The 19,925-nt window shown below is 45.2% G+C and overlaps 1 protein-coding gene across 3 annotated transcripts in view; it reads right to left on the reverse strand.

Moving 5' to 3' along the window:
- Positions 1–15,294, reverse strand: part of Rbp6 (RNA-binding protein 6) — an 824,356-nt gene extending 809,062 nt beyond the window's left edge. For 2 of the 3 annotated variants that reach the window (XM_076368426.1, XM_076368422.1), the window contains exons 1-2: positions 14,071–15,293; positions 11,179–11,219 (exon numbers count right to left, since the gene is read on the reverse strand). In XM_076368426.1, the coding sequence (XP_076224541.1) occupies positions 11,179–11,219; positions 14,071–14,135 (106 nt within the window). In that variant the 5' untranslated portion in view covers positions 14,136–15,293. Of the gene's footprint in view, positions 1–11,178; positions 11,220–14,070 lie in introns of all 3 variants that reach the window. The other variant, XM_076368421.1, reaches the window with a different exon arrangement.
- Between the last annotated feature and the right edge of the window lie 4,631 nt (positions 15,295–19,925).

Below are 19,925 nucleotides of genomic sequence, written 5' to 3' on the forward strand. Positions count from 1 at the left end.
CAGCGGTTTATTATCGCGATCTTTGGATGTATGTAATACAGTAGTTCGCTCGTTAACCACGTGCGAGTTATTTCTGCCGTTTCTCGGAATAGGTGGAGTATATTTTCATTGAGAATGATCTATTCACTTGCTCTCGTTGACTTCGGCTCTAGCTGTTATCTAAACGGCGATCACGACTGGCTCTCCTTAATGTCGCGTCTTCGGTCCCGTGCTTTTAACCACTTATCTATGTGTAATTCTAAGAGGATTAGAGGCTAGTAACTTAGTCCAAGTTACAGTAAACGTTCCGAGCCTTAGTAAGTTTTCTCGCTTAAGTTACAACGGGAACTTCTGAATGTGACTACTTTTCATGTTTACTTCCTTATCGTCTACTTTAAAGAACGCGAACAGCTTTCGTTCAGGAACTATAGTGTGTCTCTGATCTTGTCTCAAAAAATATGAACAGGAAGTACATAATATCGCGGGCAAGTAAACCTTCTCTTAGAAAGCAAGAACAGGGAATATACAATGTTACAGTGAAGTAGAAACAATGAAAGTGACTTTAAAACCAGTTCCCCTGTTGGGTCGTCTAGAAGGATCATGGTAAAAGCGTTCTCGGAGCGACGCTTCCGGTTACAGCGCACGTATCACTTGCAGAGGGGCTGGCACGTCGACGAAAATTTCCGCGATTCAGGATCGCTCATTAACGTCGCTACATCCCAAAAGACACGCCGACAAATTTTCACCGTTCCTCCGTTCTTGTCTGTCCCGTGCACTTCATCTCTCTCTGTATACCCGCTCGCCTATTAAAACGGCCGGTTGCAATTACGTTTAAAAATAGCGAGAGAGTCGACGAGAGTCTGTTGCGCTCGATTGCATCAGACGCGAGGACAACCACGACGACCACGTAGATGTAGACGATGTAGACGATGTAGACGACGTCGACGTCGACGCCGATGCCGCTTCGACGACAACGAAGTCGGAAAAACGTCCGGAGCGATCGTGTTTTTCCTGCTGGCCGGGACTGATAAAAGTTCTCGGCCGCGGTTCGCGGACCTTCGTTCCCGATTCAAGATCTTCCATGTTTATTATTTTTCATCTTGCAAGCGACCGTGCGGGCCTGGCAGTAGAGCCGATAGCTTACAAGTATTTCTCGGGCTTCCGAACTTCTCCGTAGAATTTATGAAATTTTAGATATCGGAGAGGTATAAATAAGTGTGACGGATCAGCAAATACGAGGATGAATTTATAGCACCCCTATATGTCCGTAATATATGTTGAGGATGAAATTTATAAGAGAATTATTTGAGTCAAATTTCGTTATAAACACCTGATAGAACTTGTAAATTTGTAGGTATTGGGAATATGCTCCTAATTAGTCAAATTGTTCTATTTCTCTTAACGCGTTTAAAATCGGAGCGTTTACTGAATTTTCAGATTAAAGTCATTTGAAGCAAACCGACTTACCAGCTACGGACTTGAATAGGAATTCGCACATGAGAAGTGCAGTTACTCACATGAGTAACACCTCTGTCTGTATTGTAATGTTATTCCTCGTAACAACTGTTTGGGTATTATTAACGGAACGCCTTAAATCACCACTGTTATAATTCAATACACGTTTGAGAAAATCGTAAATTATTATACCAACTTGAACTCGCAGAGACAATTTGGAACTGTCTGAGAATACGCTGGGAACTGATCTGAAACGGCCGCGCCACTGTCACGTGTGTAACTATTTTTCACCAGAAGGCTGCCGTTGTCGTTAACTGACACGGAAAGCGATGAAAGTTAGGTACAAACTGATGCACGCTTGTAAGCTTTAACTATTGTGCTACAATGTTAAGACAATACCTGGAACCGTACCAAACTACTATACAGCCATTTGAATGACTTGACACTTTGCGCCACCGGCCTTTAATGATCACGTGTCTGCAGGAAGACCAGGTTACTGTATAATGACTGGATAATATACGAACTAATTTTATCCTATTGTTAACCACCTATATTTTGGATAATTTACATATGTCTGGTAAAATGCTGAATTTCAGAGTAACACAAAATTAATTGCGCACTGAAATTTCACTTGAGTTTTAATTTAAAATTTGTAAGGTATAAATGGTATACGAAGATTTAAATTGAATCAAAACAGTGTAACATGTACTCAGAAGAATAAAATTATTTGGATAGACAGCCATTTTCAGATCAATGTGTTATAACTAGTAGCCGTAATAAAAACGCTTAATACTGCCGACAACAGAGGAGGAATGAAGTAATCGAGCTTTCAGACACTCGACTCCCCAGTGAATCAAAACCCTTCAATGCGGACTGCAGTAATTCAAATCCAAAAAGGTCCGATGGTTTCCAGCGCGCTCGAAATCGCGTCAGATTGAAGAGTCATTGGTGTCGGGAACGAATTCCCTCGAAAACACTACAAACTATTCCTGCGTAACTGGGAGGGTATCAAGAAACGTAACGATCTGCCAGCGGTTTGCATTGTTTTCGCGGAAGATAATATGTTTACCGTTATCTTGAAATCCTGGACGAGAAACAAGTAGACCAATTGTGTGCTAACAATACAATACAATACAAAACATTCCAGTATGTCTTATATAACATACAGATTGAACCAATCATGCATTTACAACCTATGAACCGTGTCAAATAAAAGTTTCAAAAATCAAAAATTGCAGAAAGAATGTCACATTACATTTTTGACTTATTGTTTCACGTAGACATACTCCTTTTCCAATTGTACTTGTTCTGGTAACTAATATCTAATGACACAGCGGACACGCTGACATATAAACAATATATTATGCAGCATTTATATGCCCGTTCTTTTTTGTATGTTTAGTCATGAACACACGCTAATGCGACAGTAACGTTTAACATTCGAGCACAATGCGTGACAAGAAAATTCTGTGCAACGTTCTGGGAGAATTACGTCACGAGGACTTGAAACGATGCAGAGTTGCCTGAAACGAACGAAGAATGCAACGGATTAAAGTAGCGCTGCGCGTAATCTCCGCAAAACGGTAGACAAAGTGCAAACGCGAACCGCCGCAGAGAAGAAAAAACATGGCGCGCACACCTCGAATATCCTTCCACGTTCTAGCACGTGCTCGCGTTAGACAGTGACGTGTGTATGCAAGTACACACACGCGAACGGCTGCCCTACGCGATTAAATCGCAAACAGAAAGATCATAGCTCGGTCCTGCTAAGATAATTCTGGATACGGCGTAAGGGACTGGCAACTGAGAAACTGTAATTGCTCGGGAGCGTGACATCACAACATACAGACACATAATTTCCTTCAAAAATATTTAAACATGGACATGTTTTAAGCCTTAGAGTGCCAACGTTACTGCAAGCGAGGTTGAAAATTTCAGCAAATAATAGGGCCACTTACAGATGAAAATGTTTACTATACCTTGTAAACGTTTTAGCACATTGTTATGAATAGTAAAATTGTTATAGACATTTTCCGTAAACTAAGTATTTCCCGGTCAATTTGCATGGCAATTTTCGAAAGAATTTTAACAATTACAAATGGCATTCAAAGAGTTAATATACGACTAGACTAATATTTTAAATATATTACGAAGCATATTTAATATAAATATTTGTAGAATTAACTAGAAGACATGATTCAAGCAGTTTGTTGGCTAGATTAAACCTTGAAACGATCTTCTTGAAATTACTTTTTTCTTAGCATAAAGAGAATTCTCTTTTATTTTATTAGGCTTTCATCAAGAAGTTGCATTATAAAATATATCTAAGAAACGCATCTAACTACTTGTTGAGGTTTCAAAGATTCATGCTCCCTTAAATGGCTCGGTAGAAAACAAATCGTGAATAAACGGAAATCTATGTTACCAACGAGCGGATGGGTGAACGAACCGAAATTTTTGGCTCATGAATATGCAGATCGCGTCCTAATGTCGCACAAAATAATTAGGAGCTCTAGTGTTTGGAAAATACATCGAATACTATGAAAGGATGAAATTACTCTTAATCCTTCGTCTGACACTGTCGCGATATCCCGGAAGGTAATCTCGGCTGAATGGAAATTCAAGGTCCCAGCATCTGCAATTTTCCTGCTCGAAATAATTAGAGGATCTGGTTGCTGAGAATAAACCGAATGAAAGGTCTGAAAGTTTCATTCCGTGGGATTGTTGCGAAGAATTTACTGCACATAGTACGCGTAACTTTTGGAATTATATTAGTATATTAAAATAATTCTTTAATACCGATCCAATAACACCGAAGACTATCGTTGGATCTTCTACGAACAATATTTCCCAATTGAGTTTTCGATCAATTTACCGAATTGCAAATTATGCGGAACACGGATTGACGATGCAGCGCGTGACGCCGCCGCCGACAATGTCAATGATTAATACGTAATCAATCTTTGTAGAGCGGACCGCGTTTTGAAATCGCATTACATGTAATGTGTACATTGATACGTACTGCGAATATCTGATTGGACTCGCAAACACGCCGCGCAGTTAGAAATGTCTGCAATTACAATCGAGCCCCTCGCCGTCGTCGCTGAATCAAACATAAATGAACGGAGCTGGTGATTGGATTTCGGCTGGAACGTGAGTCGATCTCTTGCGCCTGGGACCGGAGGATACGTCGACTCGACAAAGACCTGGTCCTTTGAGAGAGCTGTAAGGCCGAGTTCTCGAAAGAGAAACCTCTCTGGCCTCAGGTTTAACCGTGAATTCAGAGGTTGACCTTTCACCCACCAATTCATATCTGATTTCGGCCCAATATTGAAACTCTGTAACTTTTCAAACTATTCTCGAGTGTACCTTATACCTTTCAAGAATATAATAAAATTGTTGTACTGTATTTTATAGAAAGGAGAATTTTAATTTACATTTCAGTGAATATGAAACTGGATTCGTGAAAGCACTTAGTTTTACTGTATACAGCAAAATGACGTTAGTCACGTGTTTATGAAAATTCAGCTCGCTGATAAAGGAAAATATTTGAAGATTAAACGAAGAAATCAATTTCATTTCATCGTGATACACTTTCTAATTCATCAAGTTGAAAAAGATTTGAATGTAACGGGGTCAAATATTTCAACAAAGAGAATCGATCACTGGACGTACAACAGTCAAACAGTAATTCACTTCTGTGCTGGTGACTCGTGGCTAAATAAAAAGTGTTTTACACCCACGTAGATCTAACGCCGCGCGTACACGTAAGAGTCATTCTCGACAGTTACTCCCTGATAATAGCTCTGACACCTGTGACCATGTATGCGTAAGTACACTCCCGCGAGTTTTAATCTCGAAAGTGTAACATGCTACGTGTCCACGTATGAATAGCACGAACGTCATTTTACATTTTTACCCAGTGAGTTACACGCGTGATAAATTGAATCCGTAAACTTCGCGTGAATTATTACGATCATTTAATGCTACTGACCAACATTACTATACATTCTTCAAATGATACATATGTAATTATGTATCTTCATTTCCACGAGAAATAATCGATTCATTCACATCAAGACACACAATAACTAAAAGCATAATGATCATCAAGGAATTTTAAATCTCCTCGTTATCATACTTTCCAAAGTCTTTTATATCACAAGCAATATAAATTTTATTTTATTCATATTGCAAACATTGTTGAACATGTTCTATTTTCTCCGTATATTTATTTTTCGATCCACTGAATGCTTTGAAAAAATTACGCTAAAGAATTGTATCGTTCGCGAGAACAAAAGTATAAAGTGTGCACGCAGCGCAACGGAACGATCGAGACGGTGCTGCGGCTGGTGTTGTGTAACGCAGCGGTGACTCCTCTGCCGGAACCAACGGTTCCGCATTAGGTTCCCGTACGCAGGATTATGCAGCTCGCAATGCGACACTCCTCGCCTAGGGCTTGTAAAACTTCGTTCAGACTTGCGATCGACGAAGCAAACTCGAGTTCTGCAGACTTGCGAACCTTAAGTCACACGGTCGTTGCGCAGACCGTCCGCTTCGAGTCGTTGCGTCAAGTCGGTCAGACAGCGTCGCGGCGCAAAACGCACCGCAATGTCTTAACGAGAGAACGCAAACGAGGAAAGGACAACCAAGTGTTTTCCCGTGGATTTTTAACTCCGCCGCGGTTATGTCCGTTTAATTGTAAGCCGGAAAACACTGCGAGATCATTTACAATGGGAAAAGCGGAGAGAGTCGAAGCGTGGCTGCACACCGTCGCATCAGATACATACTGATCTTCCCTTCGGAGTTGAATTATTTATATACACTGTATTATTTAGACAACGATTCCGTAATTAATGAAGTTAATCACGAATTATAAAGAAATACTGGAATCTGAAGTGTTATATCTAAGTTAGATACAGTAGCGAGCAAAAATTTAGGGAAGCTTGATTAGAAGTTAGTCCTATGTGAAAAGGAAAGAAGAGAAGTCGTATTGTGTCATCAGTACGTTAATTATTGCTCTCGAAGTTCTGAATGATTTTAAGGAAAACATTTCGAAGAAAGATGTCGAAGAGATTGAAACAGTATTTAACTAACTTGGAACGTACGACATTGAATTAAGTGAGATTTTTATAATTTTAAACGTTGAAATAAACATCTGTCAAGAGAGGCAGTGTTAGAAAAATATAGAAATAGTGTACATTGGTTTTCTGTATCTAACTAGACGATAACGACGTTTACAAATCTCTCCCTCATTAACACCAGCGCTCAAACATTTGAACAGCGTACAGTCTCGAGGAAAATACGAGGCTCTCTTCGTTTAACTTGTAACACCTATAAAGCACGACCTAGTGTTTTTTTCCACTTAATTAGTTCTTTATCCTCAGCACACAGGAATTTTCAGTTAACCCTTAGAAAACTTGATCTATTAAGATTTCTATATTTTAAAAGCAGTTTAAAGGAGACAAAAAACGAGATAAAAGCCAATTGTCTTGGCGAATGCAACCTTAAATATCTCGAACGCAATATTTTCCTGGCGATCAGAGAATACGCTATGTGCGAAAATTCTATATTCCAACGTTGAAACGTGGACAGAGGTGCAACTGTGCACTCCGGCAACCCGACCGAAAGAAACGAGCACCACTACTTTTACCTGTAACTGTACGCAACTTCCCTGTAACGCGGGTATCATGACAAGGTGTGAACAACTTCTCAAATCCTACGTAATTCGAGCACGGCTCGGAATTAACGAGGCCCGGCAGAATCGCTTCCACGAGTACAATTATTCCGATATATACTGTTCCAAAGTAAGTTTTTACGCGGCGCGCGGCCCGCGATGAACGATAGAACCGACGGCGCCGCGTTCCCACGGTTCGCCGCGGAACACACTGCATCTTTGTACCTATGAACCTCTGCGGAACGGTACCGCAAAACACGAGAGACGGTTTACGACGGTGCGCCACGCCGCGCGCCGTTGCAACGGCCGGATGCGACTGCTCCGCTTTTTCTACGGCGGACACGCTTTCTCGGTGAGCCTCGGTCGCCTCGATGAAAGGAACGCTGACCAGCGGAAATGGAGCGCGAACGGTCATCGATCGATCATTGTTCACCGATAATTCGCCCGTCCGTTGCTCCAGAACCCGGAGTTTCGACTGTGAGACGCTCTCCGTCCGCAGGAGGCCACGTGGACACGCGTAAATTCGGTTGTCAACGGGAGGATCGTTCCCAGTGGCCATTCAACGAGACCACTAGCGGACACGTGGCACGCGAAAAACGGAAACGGCCGAGGATCCTCATGCCGAGTTCGTCTCGACGTCGTTCGCGTGGAATCGACTCGCGGCGAACACCGACAAAGCGAAAACAAAAGAACAGCGGAACGAGAGAGGACGGAGCGAGACGGAGTTACGACTTACGTAACGACGGCAAATAACGCTAATGAGCCTACTCCGCCTTCGTTCCTCTTTATACTTTTTCCAGGAGACGCGCTTCCCCTGCTCACCCTCCCCGCTACCTCTTCTCGAGTTACGAAAACTACTCCACCGACGCGTAATCGCAGTGAAAAGAACACCGCCGCTGCCCGTGTTCCCAAAATATTAACTCCTGGCCGAGTGTGTACCGCGGCACGCATTGTGCTCCAGATCATGGAGCACATAAGAAAGTCTGAAATAGATTCTCCTCGCGCCCCGTTACCTCTTTCCACTTCCCTTTGTCGCGAATGAACTCCTTAATGCACGCCCCGGGGCTCTCATTTCAATTTCTTCGGGAACCGCTGTAAATTACCGTGTTTCTGGAATAAATAAGAAACGCCGGGAGTGCGGGTTCCGTTTGATAAAAAGTTCTTGCTTGGACAGCCTTGGTCGGATGGAATAGATCGTTATTTTCAATCCAGTCATCACTTTCTATATTTCTCTTGTAAAAAGATATCTCTGTACCTGCACTTCCTGAAAGTACCTAGTTCTGCTCCGTTTTTGCTGTCCGTTGAACGCATGCTTTCGTATCGGTCTACAAATTCAATATTGCTGATCGTCGAACTGCGGATGTAGATATATTCGTTTATAGCTTATAAATATTGTGAAAGAATACGATAACAGGTTACATCATCTCTCCGTATTATGTTTTTATCTACTGTGACCATTAACGCGGGAGATGAAATTGTATCGGCGATAAAGATAGAAATTTATGTAGAACTTCTAAGTCTCCCAATCGTTTGAGCAGGTGATTCTAGTTGCGAGTTCGGAGTATCGAGAGGACGCTAGGTATCTCAAGGCTGGCGTTATATCAACAACAATGACTTTGAATTCATAGATTCGATTAATTCCCGACACGAGCTAGACGCTTCTTATCGCGTCGCAGCTGAGGTCAACGTCTAACATGGAACTCTCGTGATAATGTATCAGCCGCGTAAACGATTTCATACACGGCACAACCCGTTTGCTTCGGGCGTTCGTTGAATCGGGAACGCAATGGATCGGATCGGAACACGGTCTCGCTATCGTCACGTTGTATCGTCACGATCTTCTGTCACCCGTAACCTTCCCCAGGCCATTCGCGCAACGGTGATTATTTTAATTATAAACGTACAAAAATTGCTTTGTTCCGTGATCGTCCGGTTTAAAAGTATCGTTTCCCTTTAGCCGCTTCCCCTTCCAGGAAAACTGAGCGTTGCACGGGAATTAACGTGGCAATTTCACGGAAAATCTGAAAAGTTCGCTCGGTTTCCGTGGCGGCCACGCGACACCGTGAAAGTGAGAGCTACGGTAAAACAAAAAGCAACAGACCGAGGAAACGGAACGCGGCATTTCTTTCGGCTGCGTTTGAAAGGTTAATTAAACGTCACGCAATTTAACATGCATTTTTCCGACGGATTCCGCGCGACGACGGCCGAATGAATTCGTGTAATTGAATAATTCGCGGAGGTAGAGCGACGGTGAGCGATAAAGATATTCCTTACTTTGAACCGACTGGGAAATAAGTAGATTAGTAGAACATTACATCGCTAATTACGCCTCGACGTAAGTCGACCGTGGATAAAAATTATTTCTACACCATTTTCGTTAATATCCAGACTCAATCAATTGTAGAATTAATATTTCCGTACAACTATCTTTACACGAAGTAATTTACCACGGGAACTACTTTTTTAAGCTGACTATTGGTTCAACCTTTACATTCTGAGAAAGGAATGTATCTATTTTCATTCATTGATAAAAACCCTATCTCGGAAAGAAAAAACTATCTATCGGCCTTACACTGTATAATTAGATTTCCGAGGTTACTGTTCCGTTAAACCGAACGTTGATCTAGTCGATGAGATTAATAAATGCAAATTTTGTACGTTTCTTTTATTCTCGAAACTTGACTGGCCAGATTAGATTATCTCACTACAAAATACAATGCAACGCGGTTTCTCTAAGCTGCTAATAGGGGATAACAGAAACGTTAGCACGCGAACCTGTCAAGTCGCTCTCAAAATTGCGCTGCAGAAGCTGCAGGTCACCCTATCAATTATTCCCGTTAATCTTATCACGGCCAATACAAGCACACTTTATGCGGACCCATTTTTTCTCCAACATCTCGCGGTCGGCTTGAAAGATGCACGTGACGTCTTGTGGCCATTTGGCCGCAACCCGATTATCGTTCCGCGTTCCAGTCTCTCGTCAAGCAATTTTTCTCTCTCTCTCTCCCTCTCTCTCCCTCTCTCTGTATATATTTTTTTCTCTCTTGGTCCGACACGAGTCTCTTAACGAAGATAAAAGGACTGCTAACTCGAAAGCTTGAACACGCGAGCGAGCGAGCTCGGCGAGAGGAACGCCCCGAATTTGCACCTTCTCATCATTTGCCTCGTCGACCATGCACGTTCCTGTTTGTGGGAGATGATACGAAATTGACTTGAATATATTCTTTATAATTCGACAAGAATTTTCTTTCTCTTTAGTAATAACGCGGAAATTTTAAATTGACATGTATTTTATAGATCAACTACTTGAAAGTATAAAAAGTATGTAAATACTATATAGTGAATTTTCTATGTATAGAGTATATTAAAATGAAAGCTATACCACGCCTTTGATAAATATTAGGGAAATATTAATTTCATGTAATAACGAAAGCAAGTTTTTATTCAATAGGAACAATTTGTGACCGCATTTAGCTATTAGCAATAACTTTAATTAAAATCACGTAGACTTCTCCACATTCGATGACATTTGTTCATAGCTCAAAGACCGATCGGATAAAATCTATATGCTCTACACAGACAGTTAATAAAAAGGCACTCTAATACGAATGTGGATTATAAACGAGGGTATAGGTTTAAACGCCAGCATGGAGACTTCTCTTGACATTTGCATAATTTTTTAACAAGACAGACTCATACGAATAATACCGTTACGCACACTTGTTTAATGAAATTACAAATTCCTTTGCGCATTAAACTTCTTAATGTATCCAACGTACGTTCGCGCCAACGTACGTTTGAATAAAGGGCGATTAATCGTAAAACCGTTACGTCCGTTTGGTCTACGTGTGATAAATAAAAACAACGCAATTCAATGTCGCTCAGTTTAGTTTCGAAACCTGTACAAAGTACAATGACGCGAGTGCGCGTGGACATTTGAATAATAGATAGGCGCTCGTAAATCTAAATTCAACCTTTCAACCTGCGCGCGTTCGTGAACCGACGCGAGAGAGTGCGGAAGGTATGATTGAGAGGCGCCATTTGTTGAAAGAAAATTTATCACGTACCTGGACTGGTCTGCCAAGATAGACCACCGATGAACATTTTCCTAGAAAAAGAAAGATGAATCCATCAGCATCGGCATCAGGTCGCGTCGACGGCAGAAGATGATGAAGGAAGTCGGGGGAGACTGCCGGCAGAGGGTAACTTCCGGTATCGTGACCCCCTGCGCAGTCTCCGTCTGTTGACGGCAGATGTCACCACACATCAACCAACAACTGAACAACTCCTGGTTCATATCAGGATTTTCTCCCTTTTCTTTTCTTTCCTTTATAGATTTTCCTTTTTTTCATCAACGGAAACCTCGCGGGCGACACGACAACGATTACCGATTCGCCGCGAAAAATAAACCAAACCATATTCACGCGCGAAACACAACAAACACGTTACCCTCTCCCCGAAATCACTGACGCCTTCTTTGTTTACAAGGGAAACGGTAATGGAGAACAGCGAGCTTCGCCGAAGGACACAATAATTTAAACAATCGAACGCGGGCATGACGTTGCTCCTATCGAGGCGCTATATTGCCCGTGATCCCGCTGAGTTTAATAAAACCGCTCGACACAAGGATATAAAATGTCACTTCCTCCTAGCCGAACTATGAATCAACCCTCGGTTTACGTTACTTGGTCCTCGACGGTTTACTGTACCGGATCGTAGTTATTAGCCAGTTTACGAGAAGTACCATCGTCATTGGTATCATAAAAGCTTTTATACGCCGGCTTGACTTTCGCGTGCTCGTGACAGCAGAGACAGCCACGGTCGTACTGTAAATACATTTTGGGTACAGACGCGTTCGCCTGTGCTGCATTTGACTTTGAGCAAGAGCTCTTTAAGGATGCACGGCAAGATTAATGTTTCCTCGTTATTACGCGGGTAACGAGCCGCGCAATGCTGCGCCGAACAAGACGAGTTCTCCGGCACAAGGCATTTCGCTCGATGTTCGCCGGTTCTACTTCAACCAGTTCGAGAAGCGAACAGCGCGCTTTTGTTCCATGAATTGTTGACGACCATCTCTGTAATCGTCGCTAATATCGCGCGCGAGTTCGAATACGGTCCGCGCAAATCTCGAGTTTATAGCAAACACCTTTGGCTCTCATTAATGAACTAGTATACCGAAAATAGTAGACGCGGCACGAAACCTGTAATTTACCGCCTCGTAAAAACTAGACCGGTCGGCGAGGTGCTATCATTAACTGTTTTACCGGTTTACCTATTAATCGGCCGGAGTTAATTAGAAAATACGCAAGCGCGCACGTGCGAGCGTCTTTCTCTTTCGACGCGTACCTCGTCTTTTTGTAATTTCTAATTCTCGAAAAACCCGTTACGACCGAGTGATCCACAAACACGAATGTATTACGATCAAAGGAGCAAGCGAAAGAATACCGGGACAGCGTATATCCGCGAAGATAACGCTTTCGGCGTCGTGGACGTAATCACGTGGTGGCGCATTTGAACATCGATTTTCCGCGGCACGATATAACCTATTCCCCTCGCGCCCACGCGTTTCTGTTTCTCTCTGTCCTCCCTTCGCCGACCCGCTCCACGCCCCCCCGCCGCCTCCTTCACTCTTTAGGTCTTCGTGATACGAAGAACTAGAGTAGGCTACCGCGCGGCGCTACACCTCCGTTGATAGGTTCAGCGGAATTAATAGGACAAACCATTGACCATATGTCGTCGCGATCGATCGTGCGAACCGGGAAATACATCGAGCGACATTACCCGACTCGCTTCGAACTTTCCACCGGGAGAAACACCGCTAAACGTTTGTCACCACTGTGAAACGGTTCGAATACATATTCTCGATTGTCTCCCGGACGTAAGGGGGTTGCATAGATGTGTCCTGGCGAACAGAACTCTCGCGCTCGATAAACGACTGACACGTTTCCCCCAGTTTTTACCGTGCCACGTGGTTAACGCAGCGGAGAAAGAATTCCCGCGACGCACAGCCCGCCGCTGCGCGCCCGTCGAAACATATTTTCGCGTGGCGTATCCTTCGACGCGCTACATTTCCAACGCAACCCTTCTCCCACTCGCCGAGATTCGACGATGTACACACATACGCCGTTTGGCGGCAAATTCGAAAGGTGTCAAGTCTCTCTGGTTTCTCTTTTCCCTCCCTTGAACCGTAACTCTACCACAGCTCTCTTCCACCCCGCGATACCCCTTGCCGTTTCTCCATCCCATTCATCTAGCCATCCCCTTTCGGCTCCCTCCTCTTTCGTTTCATCGGAGCCGGTCCGAGGGGGATGGCGAACGAGCGATGAAAGAAGGCGCCACCGGTTCGAGGAGAGCGCCGCGGCACGCATATTCACGCGCCTCGGCAAACATAAACACTATGCGTTTCCCGCGGGTCCGGCGGCCTGCAGCGGCGGTGACGACGACGACGACGATGATGACGATGATGACGAAGACGTAGGCGACGACGACAAGATTCACGACGAACGACCATGTCGTCGGCGTCGTGGACGATTTACGAGCGGCAATAACAAAACGACCGCGCGTACCACCGAACACCCGGAGGTCAACGTTTTATTATCACCGGTAGTAGATTGATGTATTGGAACCGTATAAGAAGCATCAACAGAACAAACACTCGGCACGGGAGCAGGACAACAGAAAACACAAGGCGACGAGAACAACACGAGGCCGGATATATTGATGACTTAATCGCGGTAATCATCAACACACTTGGACGCTTTTATTATGATACTCCTCGTTTCATTCGTAATCCGTTTCGCTCCCCCAATTTCTCTTTTCTCTATTCCCTCTTTCTTTCTCTCTCCCTCTATCTTTTTCTCTTTTTACATGACGCACGTAAAGTTGTTGGTGGTGGGTGTAGTGAATGGTCATAATAATTTGGGAATCAGGAGATGTAATCCCGCAGGTTTTTCTCGTACCCTGGATCGTTCGGCACCTCGGCTGGCGAGCCGCTCGCTACGATTTCCTGGCTTTGGGGCTCCATAGCGGCGCGCGGCGCACGGCTCGTTGTTGTCGGAACGCTCTCGCGTGTTCCGGGGTTGCAAGCGGGCAACAACGGGTAACACCAGCAGTGGCAACGGCAGCCGGTCTCGCCGATGGCCGTCACTCGTTTCTTCCTGTTTCCCTATCCGCGCGTATCCGTGCGAGAACGATGACGACGCGTTTCGAGTTTGCTCTCTCGCGATCACACACCGAGCAGAAGGCTTCGATCTCGGCCGTTGACCACCCGTTTAAATGCCAGGACACGCGTTCTCACGCGATCTTCGAGATCCTCCAGCAAACCGCCCCGAGACTTTCGGAGCCGCTCTCGCGCAACTTTCCACAGCTTTTCCAAATGCGTCTTCGCGGTCTCCCCTCTCCTTTCCTTCTTCACCTGTCTCTTCTTCTTCCCGGTTCCACCGGTGTGTGCGCGGTGTCTGGCGCTCGTTCCGTGCGAGGGGTTGTGCTGGTTCCGCTGGTTGTCGCGCGGCACACGTCGAGCTTCCGAGCACGATTATCGACGATAGGACGGCGTGTACGTGTTTCGCGTGTGTGTCTGATGGTTACGTACGGGACGCGCGCGTATGCACGTTACGTACGCTGTTATCACGCTCGGCCACTCTTAACGAGTCGAAACAACGATCCTCGCGCTGGTCCCCCTGGTGTCTATCCGGACCAAAGACCAGGTGAACGACGATGACGACTCAACGACGGCTGCAACCACGACCACGACGACGAACAACGACGTGCGACGAGGTGTTACAGATCACAAAGACGAAAAGACAGGCTGTCGACCTCTACTGCTTCACCCTTTTCTTCCTTGTCCGCTGGTTCCTCTCGTTATTTCTCGTATCTCTTCCGTTTTCCTCTTGTTCTTCTTCGTTCACTTTCTTTCTCCCTCTCTCTTTCTCTCTCTCTCTGTCGCTCACTTTCTCCCCCTTTTTCTTTTCAGCTTGATCGCTCGCTCGTTCGCTCGCTCGATCTCTCTCTCCTCTTTCTCTCCACACTCTCCCCTACTACTGACTACTAAAAACTAAGGAGAAGGTGAGAGGTTACGTGGCTGCGCGGTACGGCGACTACTGATGACGGGCGGCGGCCGGTACTCGGACGTGCGACGCGCTCTGCGAGAGGTTCGACGCGACACTGCGCTCTCGGGGCGCGGGGCGAGGGGAAGGGGTGCCGCGGGGAAGAGGGGAGTACGAACACGGAGGGGAAGAGCCGGTGGTGGTGGCGGTGGCGGCGGCGGCGGCAGCGGCGGCGGTGGTAGCTGTGGCGGCGGCTGGCTGTATCGGCGGCGGTAGCTGGGCACGCTCTACGAGTCTCTCTCTCGCTCCTGTACCCTATCTCGGACCTCTTTCTTCTCCTCACCGATGCTCTATCCTACTTCGTACTACTTGCTCCGTCTCTCGCGGTGTCCGCCAGGTCCGGGGGTGGGGAAGAATCGCGCGCTTGCGCCGTCCCTACCCGTCAGGCCGGCCAAACCAAGGAGGGGAAGATCGCGATCGCGTACCCGCCTCCGGCCGCAGCCTGTTCGCCTGTTCACCCGTTCGCTTGCTCGCTCGCTTTTCACTCGCTTCGCGCTCGCTTCTCTCGAAAAAGTCCGACCACCCGCTCGCCTGCACTACTTGCGCGACTTACTCGCCTCCTTTCGCCACCACCATCGCCGCCACCGCCGCCGCTGCCGCACCGCGAGTAGGCACCCATCCACCGGTGGACCCGCCACGTATGGACGACCAGGCGAGTCCCGCTTCTCGGTTCCGACGAGGAGTGAAGAGAGCGTGCGAATCATTGAGCCGGCTAGCGAACGAGCGAACGCGAGTCTACCGATAGCGTGAAAACGCCAGCTGGAATGGCTTTCCACGGCATCAGCGATTTTTCTGCGAGTTTTCTGCCAGATGCCTTCAGCTTTTGATCGCCTCCTTTGGGGGTAGACGAAACAGGCGAATACATGTTTTTGGAGGATTTTTGTTACCATGCTAGAAATGTCGATGAACTAATTTTGAAAGTGCGGTTGATTGAGGACTGTGCTTGCATAGGATTTCATTATATTTTTAGTTGGACGAGATAGTTAAGAATGGAAAAAAATTGCTGAAACGATTTCTCGTTTCGTTGGATTAATTTATGAACGTGCGAAATTTCGCAAATGTCCGCAGTCTAGTTATCATATTCCACACTACGGTTCAGTTTAATTATTTCGGAGGCCCGTACTTCTCAGGGAGAGTAGCGGTACACCTCTTCGCTCTTTTGCTACGCTGTACCTATTAACATTTTGGTTATCAAATTACTTGCATTTACAAGTCACAATTTTCTGGCGGGAGACGAGAAATTAATTCGTAATGCAAAATGCAAAGTGTGACGAGTTCGACTCGGATTGTTTGGGTTCGACGAAAATATTTAGTGGACTACATTAGTTTACAGTACGCAGCGCACATCGGACAACTTAATAACCCAGTTCGAGGTAAAAGTATCGGTGCCGCGCTGCGGTTACAATGACGCTTACTCGAATATTACACCAACAGAAAGGAGCCGGAAATCTGCGCGAAATACAACCTGGAAGTTTTAACAACGAGTTCAGTTGGGATTTAATGAAAAATATTTAATCCGGTAAAGCGCGAGCCGCAACGGAACGGTCGGTCGCGGAGAATGGCGCGTCGACTCGGCTGCGACCCGAATTCTTTGTTTCAATTCGAACGGTCTCATTTTCAAATGCTCCCGGTAAAAATATGCCCCGAACCGTAAAGAGAATCGAAAACCGAACGGATGAATCTTTTTCAACGTCCTCGAAGCTGTAGTTACATGCGAATTTTCAAGTCGCGAAATCTAACTTCGCCGGATGTAAAGGAATGGGAAACTTGTTTCGAAATTGCAGTAGGTTGAAACTATCGTATATCGAATGGAATCGCAGAAGAGGAATTTTATTAAGGCCATTTTATGGGCCCCCCAAACTGCAAAGCATCTCTGTATCGAGTGAAATGAATTTGATTTTTTTAATCACGTGGCATCGTGGTATGAACCATATCTTTTGTCATAGATATATCAGTGTTACCTTACAAAATGAAGAATAAGTTTATCAACGTTGAGGAATAAGAATACAAGGGTATTCGATTAATCCCATGGAACATTTTGACGCATTTTATGTCAAATTAAAATCTTCGGTTGAACATATTTGCATAAGCGCTACCAAAAATATCGCAATGTTATCAGAGAACCCGGTGAACGAAAACACGACGAGCCATTTATGGTAAAGCAGCTTGTCACTGGTATTAGACCACCTCGATGTGGTATGTGTGTTCTTGCCCTCGGCCGTGGAAGAACAAGTAAAGATCCCACGACCTTCCAAGACACTTGCACGCACGCATAGTTACACCGTCTCCCCCGTTCGTGTTACTATAATTTCTGTACAGCAGAAAAACCGTAACTGTCGTGCGAATAAGGAATTTGCAATTAGAAGCAATTCGCCGAAGAAACTGATTATCATCAATCAAGTTACACGTATCTGTGTATTCTTCGTTCGTGGACATATCCTCTTATTAATTGAACAAACAGCAATTTGTCATTTCACGTTCGGAGTGAAAAATTACAAATTGTTAAAAGTACATTATTTCTGTTGTCTAGAATATTCAAAAAAATGATTCATTACCATTTGTGTCTTCAAGCTTGGTACATTTATAACAAAAATATTATTTCCTACAAGAAAGGTTTATCTTTTTGTCAAAACGAACGCTGATCAAATTTCCCGAATATTTACATATCAACGTGTCGCGCTTTCATTGCACACGATTTGATTACGAAGGAAAATGCAACCGATTGATAGCAATTCTAGCAATCGATCCGCTACTCGAGAGGACTCTCCAACTGTCGATCATCCACGGTCGCCATTCGAAAAGGATTCCGCCGTCTCTCGCAGCTCTCCCCCCAAATAGAAGTAATCAATTGTGATGGAAAATGGTTGGCGTAGGAGCCAACCGTCCGAATCGAATCAAATCGGCATTCACGGAAGGTAAGAAATGACTCCCTTGGCCCGACTCTGTCGCAGTCACGCTCGCGTAGTTCTGATGACAAACCCAGAGGACCGTTGGGGACCTGCCAATCACTATTCGGGGACTTCGGTCGGCCCTGGAGCAGCATCTACCTCCCTTTAACACATTCTCCTCGTGTAGCGCGCAGCCGGACGCTCGGAGCTAGGCCAGTGGCGAGCTATCGTCATTAGTTTACCCTTTGGTCGAGCCAGCATCGGATCATACAACTGATGGCTGTAGCGAATTTGCATAATTCGAGAGGGACTCCGGCACGCATGCTGCGTGAACACGTGTAACGCATCCTTCGTTGTGTGGGCGGACACGTACGCACCCGTTCAAGGTCCTCGTTCGCGGTAAGGTATCCGCGGGAAATTAGATTCTATCGTTGTCTGACGCGATGCGTGCACCGTGATTTATCGAGTTTCCTCTGGCGTAGAGAGACAACTTTTACGGCGCGACCAGAGGAACCGAGACCAGAGATAGTGTAGCAAAAACTTCACGAGCCCGATAGATTTTTAAAAGATAGAAGAGTTGCGTTATCGTTCGCGACGCGAGTATGCAAAGGGACTCGAGCGCAAGAAAAGCTCGCCGGAGGGCTCCTTGATTTCGACGGATCGCTGCGAGAACAATGGAGAAACGTCGATGCTTGAAGTTTACGCTGACGTCGCTTTATGACGCCGCGGTGTATTATGTAATACCTAGTCGGGGTCGTGCGGGAATGCTCACGGGCTTTGATGAAAATTTAACGACCCCATTCTCCGGGGAGCATCGTCGTTTCGAGTGAAATGTTTTACTATTCCGCTACGACAAACCGAAAAGTATGTTTAATTAGTCACGCGATCCTCAGAATTTTACACGGCCGGCTTTTGGGTACAATCCTCGCGTCATTTCTGCACAACCCGCCCGGTTTCTCACGACGACTACGCTGCGTGATTCGTTCGAGACGGTATCTTCATCGAAAATGGCAATCCCGTGTCATGTCAGTCGAGCCTAGCAACGAAGCGGAGGTCACCGGTTTCGAGATATTTATGCCATCGAGGGCGCGAAATAAGAGGAACAACGAGGGGGCCGCAACGATTGCCGCAATTCAACCGGGAAACGTCGATCAATTTTTATCGGTTTCTTCTCGCTTCGTTTTATTTCGTTCCGCTGGCGTGCTTCTGCACTGCCGCGCAGACCTGTTTCATGGTAAAAAAAGCACTTTACAAAATTGTCAAATTCCTTTCGATTTTGGTAATTTTCTTTTCGACAAAAATACAGAAATCATGCGATATTGAACTTTGAGGTGTTTATAAGTATACTGGTTTCTCTATTGTTCTTATGATCTTTTCGATTCAATCACATTGCTACTCCGTTAATACTATTGTTTCATCTTTCAAAAATGGTTTTATATTTATTAAAAACACGTGAAAATTGTTGTCGATATGCACGTCAGCTATTTCAAGTGTATACCAAGCTGACGAACAAAATGTATTATTTATCGTTTTAAAATCATTTCGCCATTCGCAAAATGTCTCCAATTCTTCCTACGGTTCAATCGTCCATCCAGTTGCATTCTTTCGTCCATCAGCGCATAATTCAATAGCTGTTTTCCGGCATCTGGGCTGGCTGTAATTTTGACCGCTGCTGATGAAACGGCCCGGCCCGATACAAAGGCCATCGATACGCAAACCCAGTGACCAATAAACGCAAACGGTCAAGTGGATCATTTCAAGGGTCCTCCTCTGGAAGCCGGCCGCAGGAGGACTTCCGTTGGCGCTGAATGAAAGCAGAAA

This window comes from Nomia melanderi, chromosome 6, assembly GCF_051020985.1.
Source record: "Nomia melanderi isolate GNS246 chromosome 6, iyNomMela1, whole genome shotgun sequence".
Lineage (NCBI taxonomy): Eukaryota > Metazoa > Arthropoda > Insecta > Hymenoptera > Halictidae > Nomia > Nomia melanderi.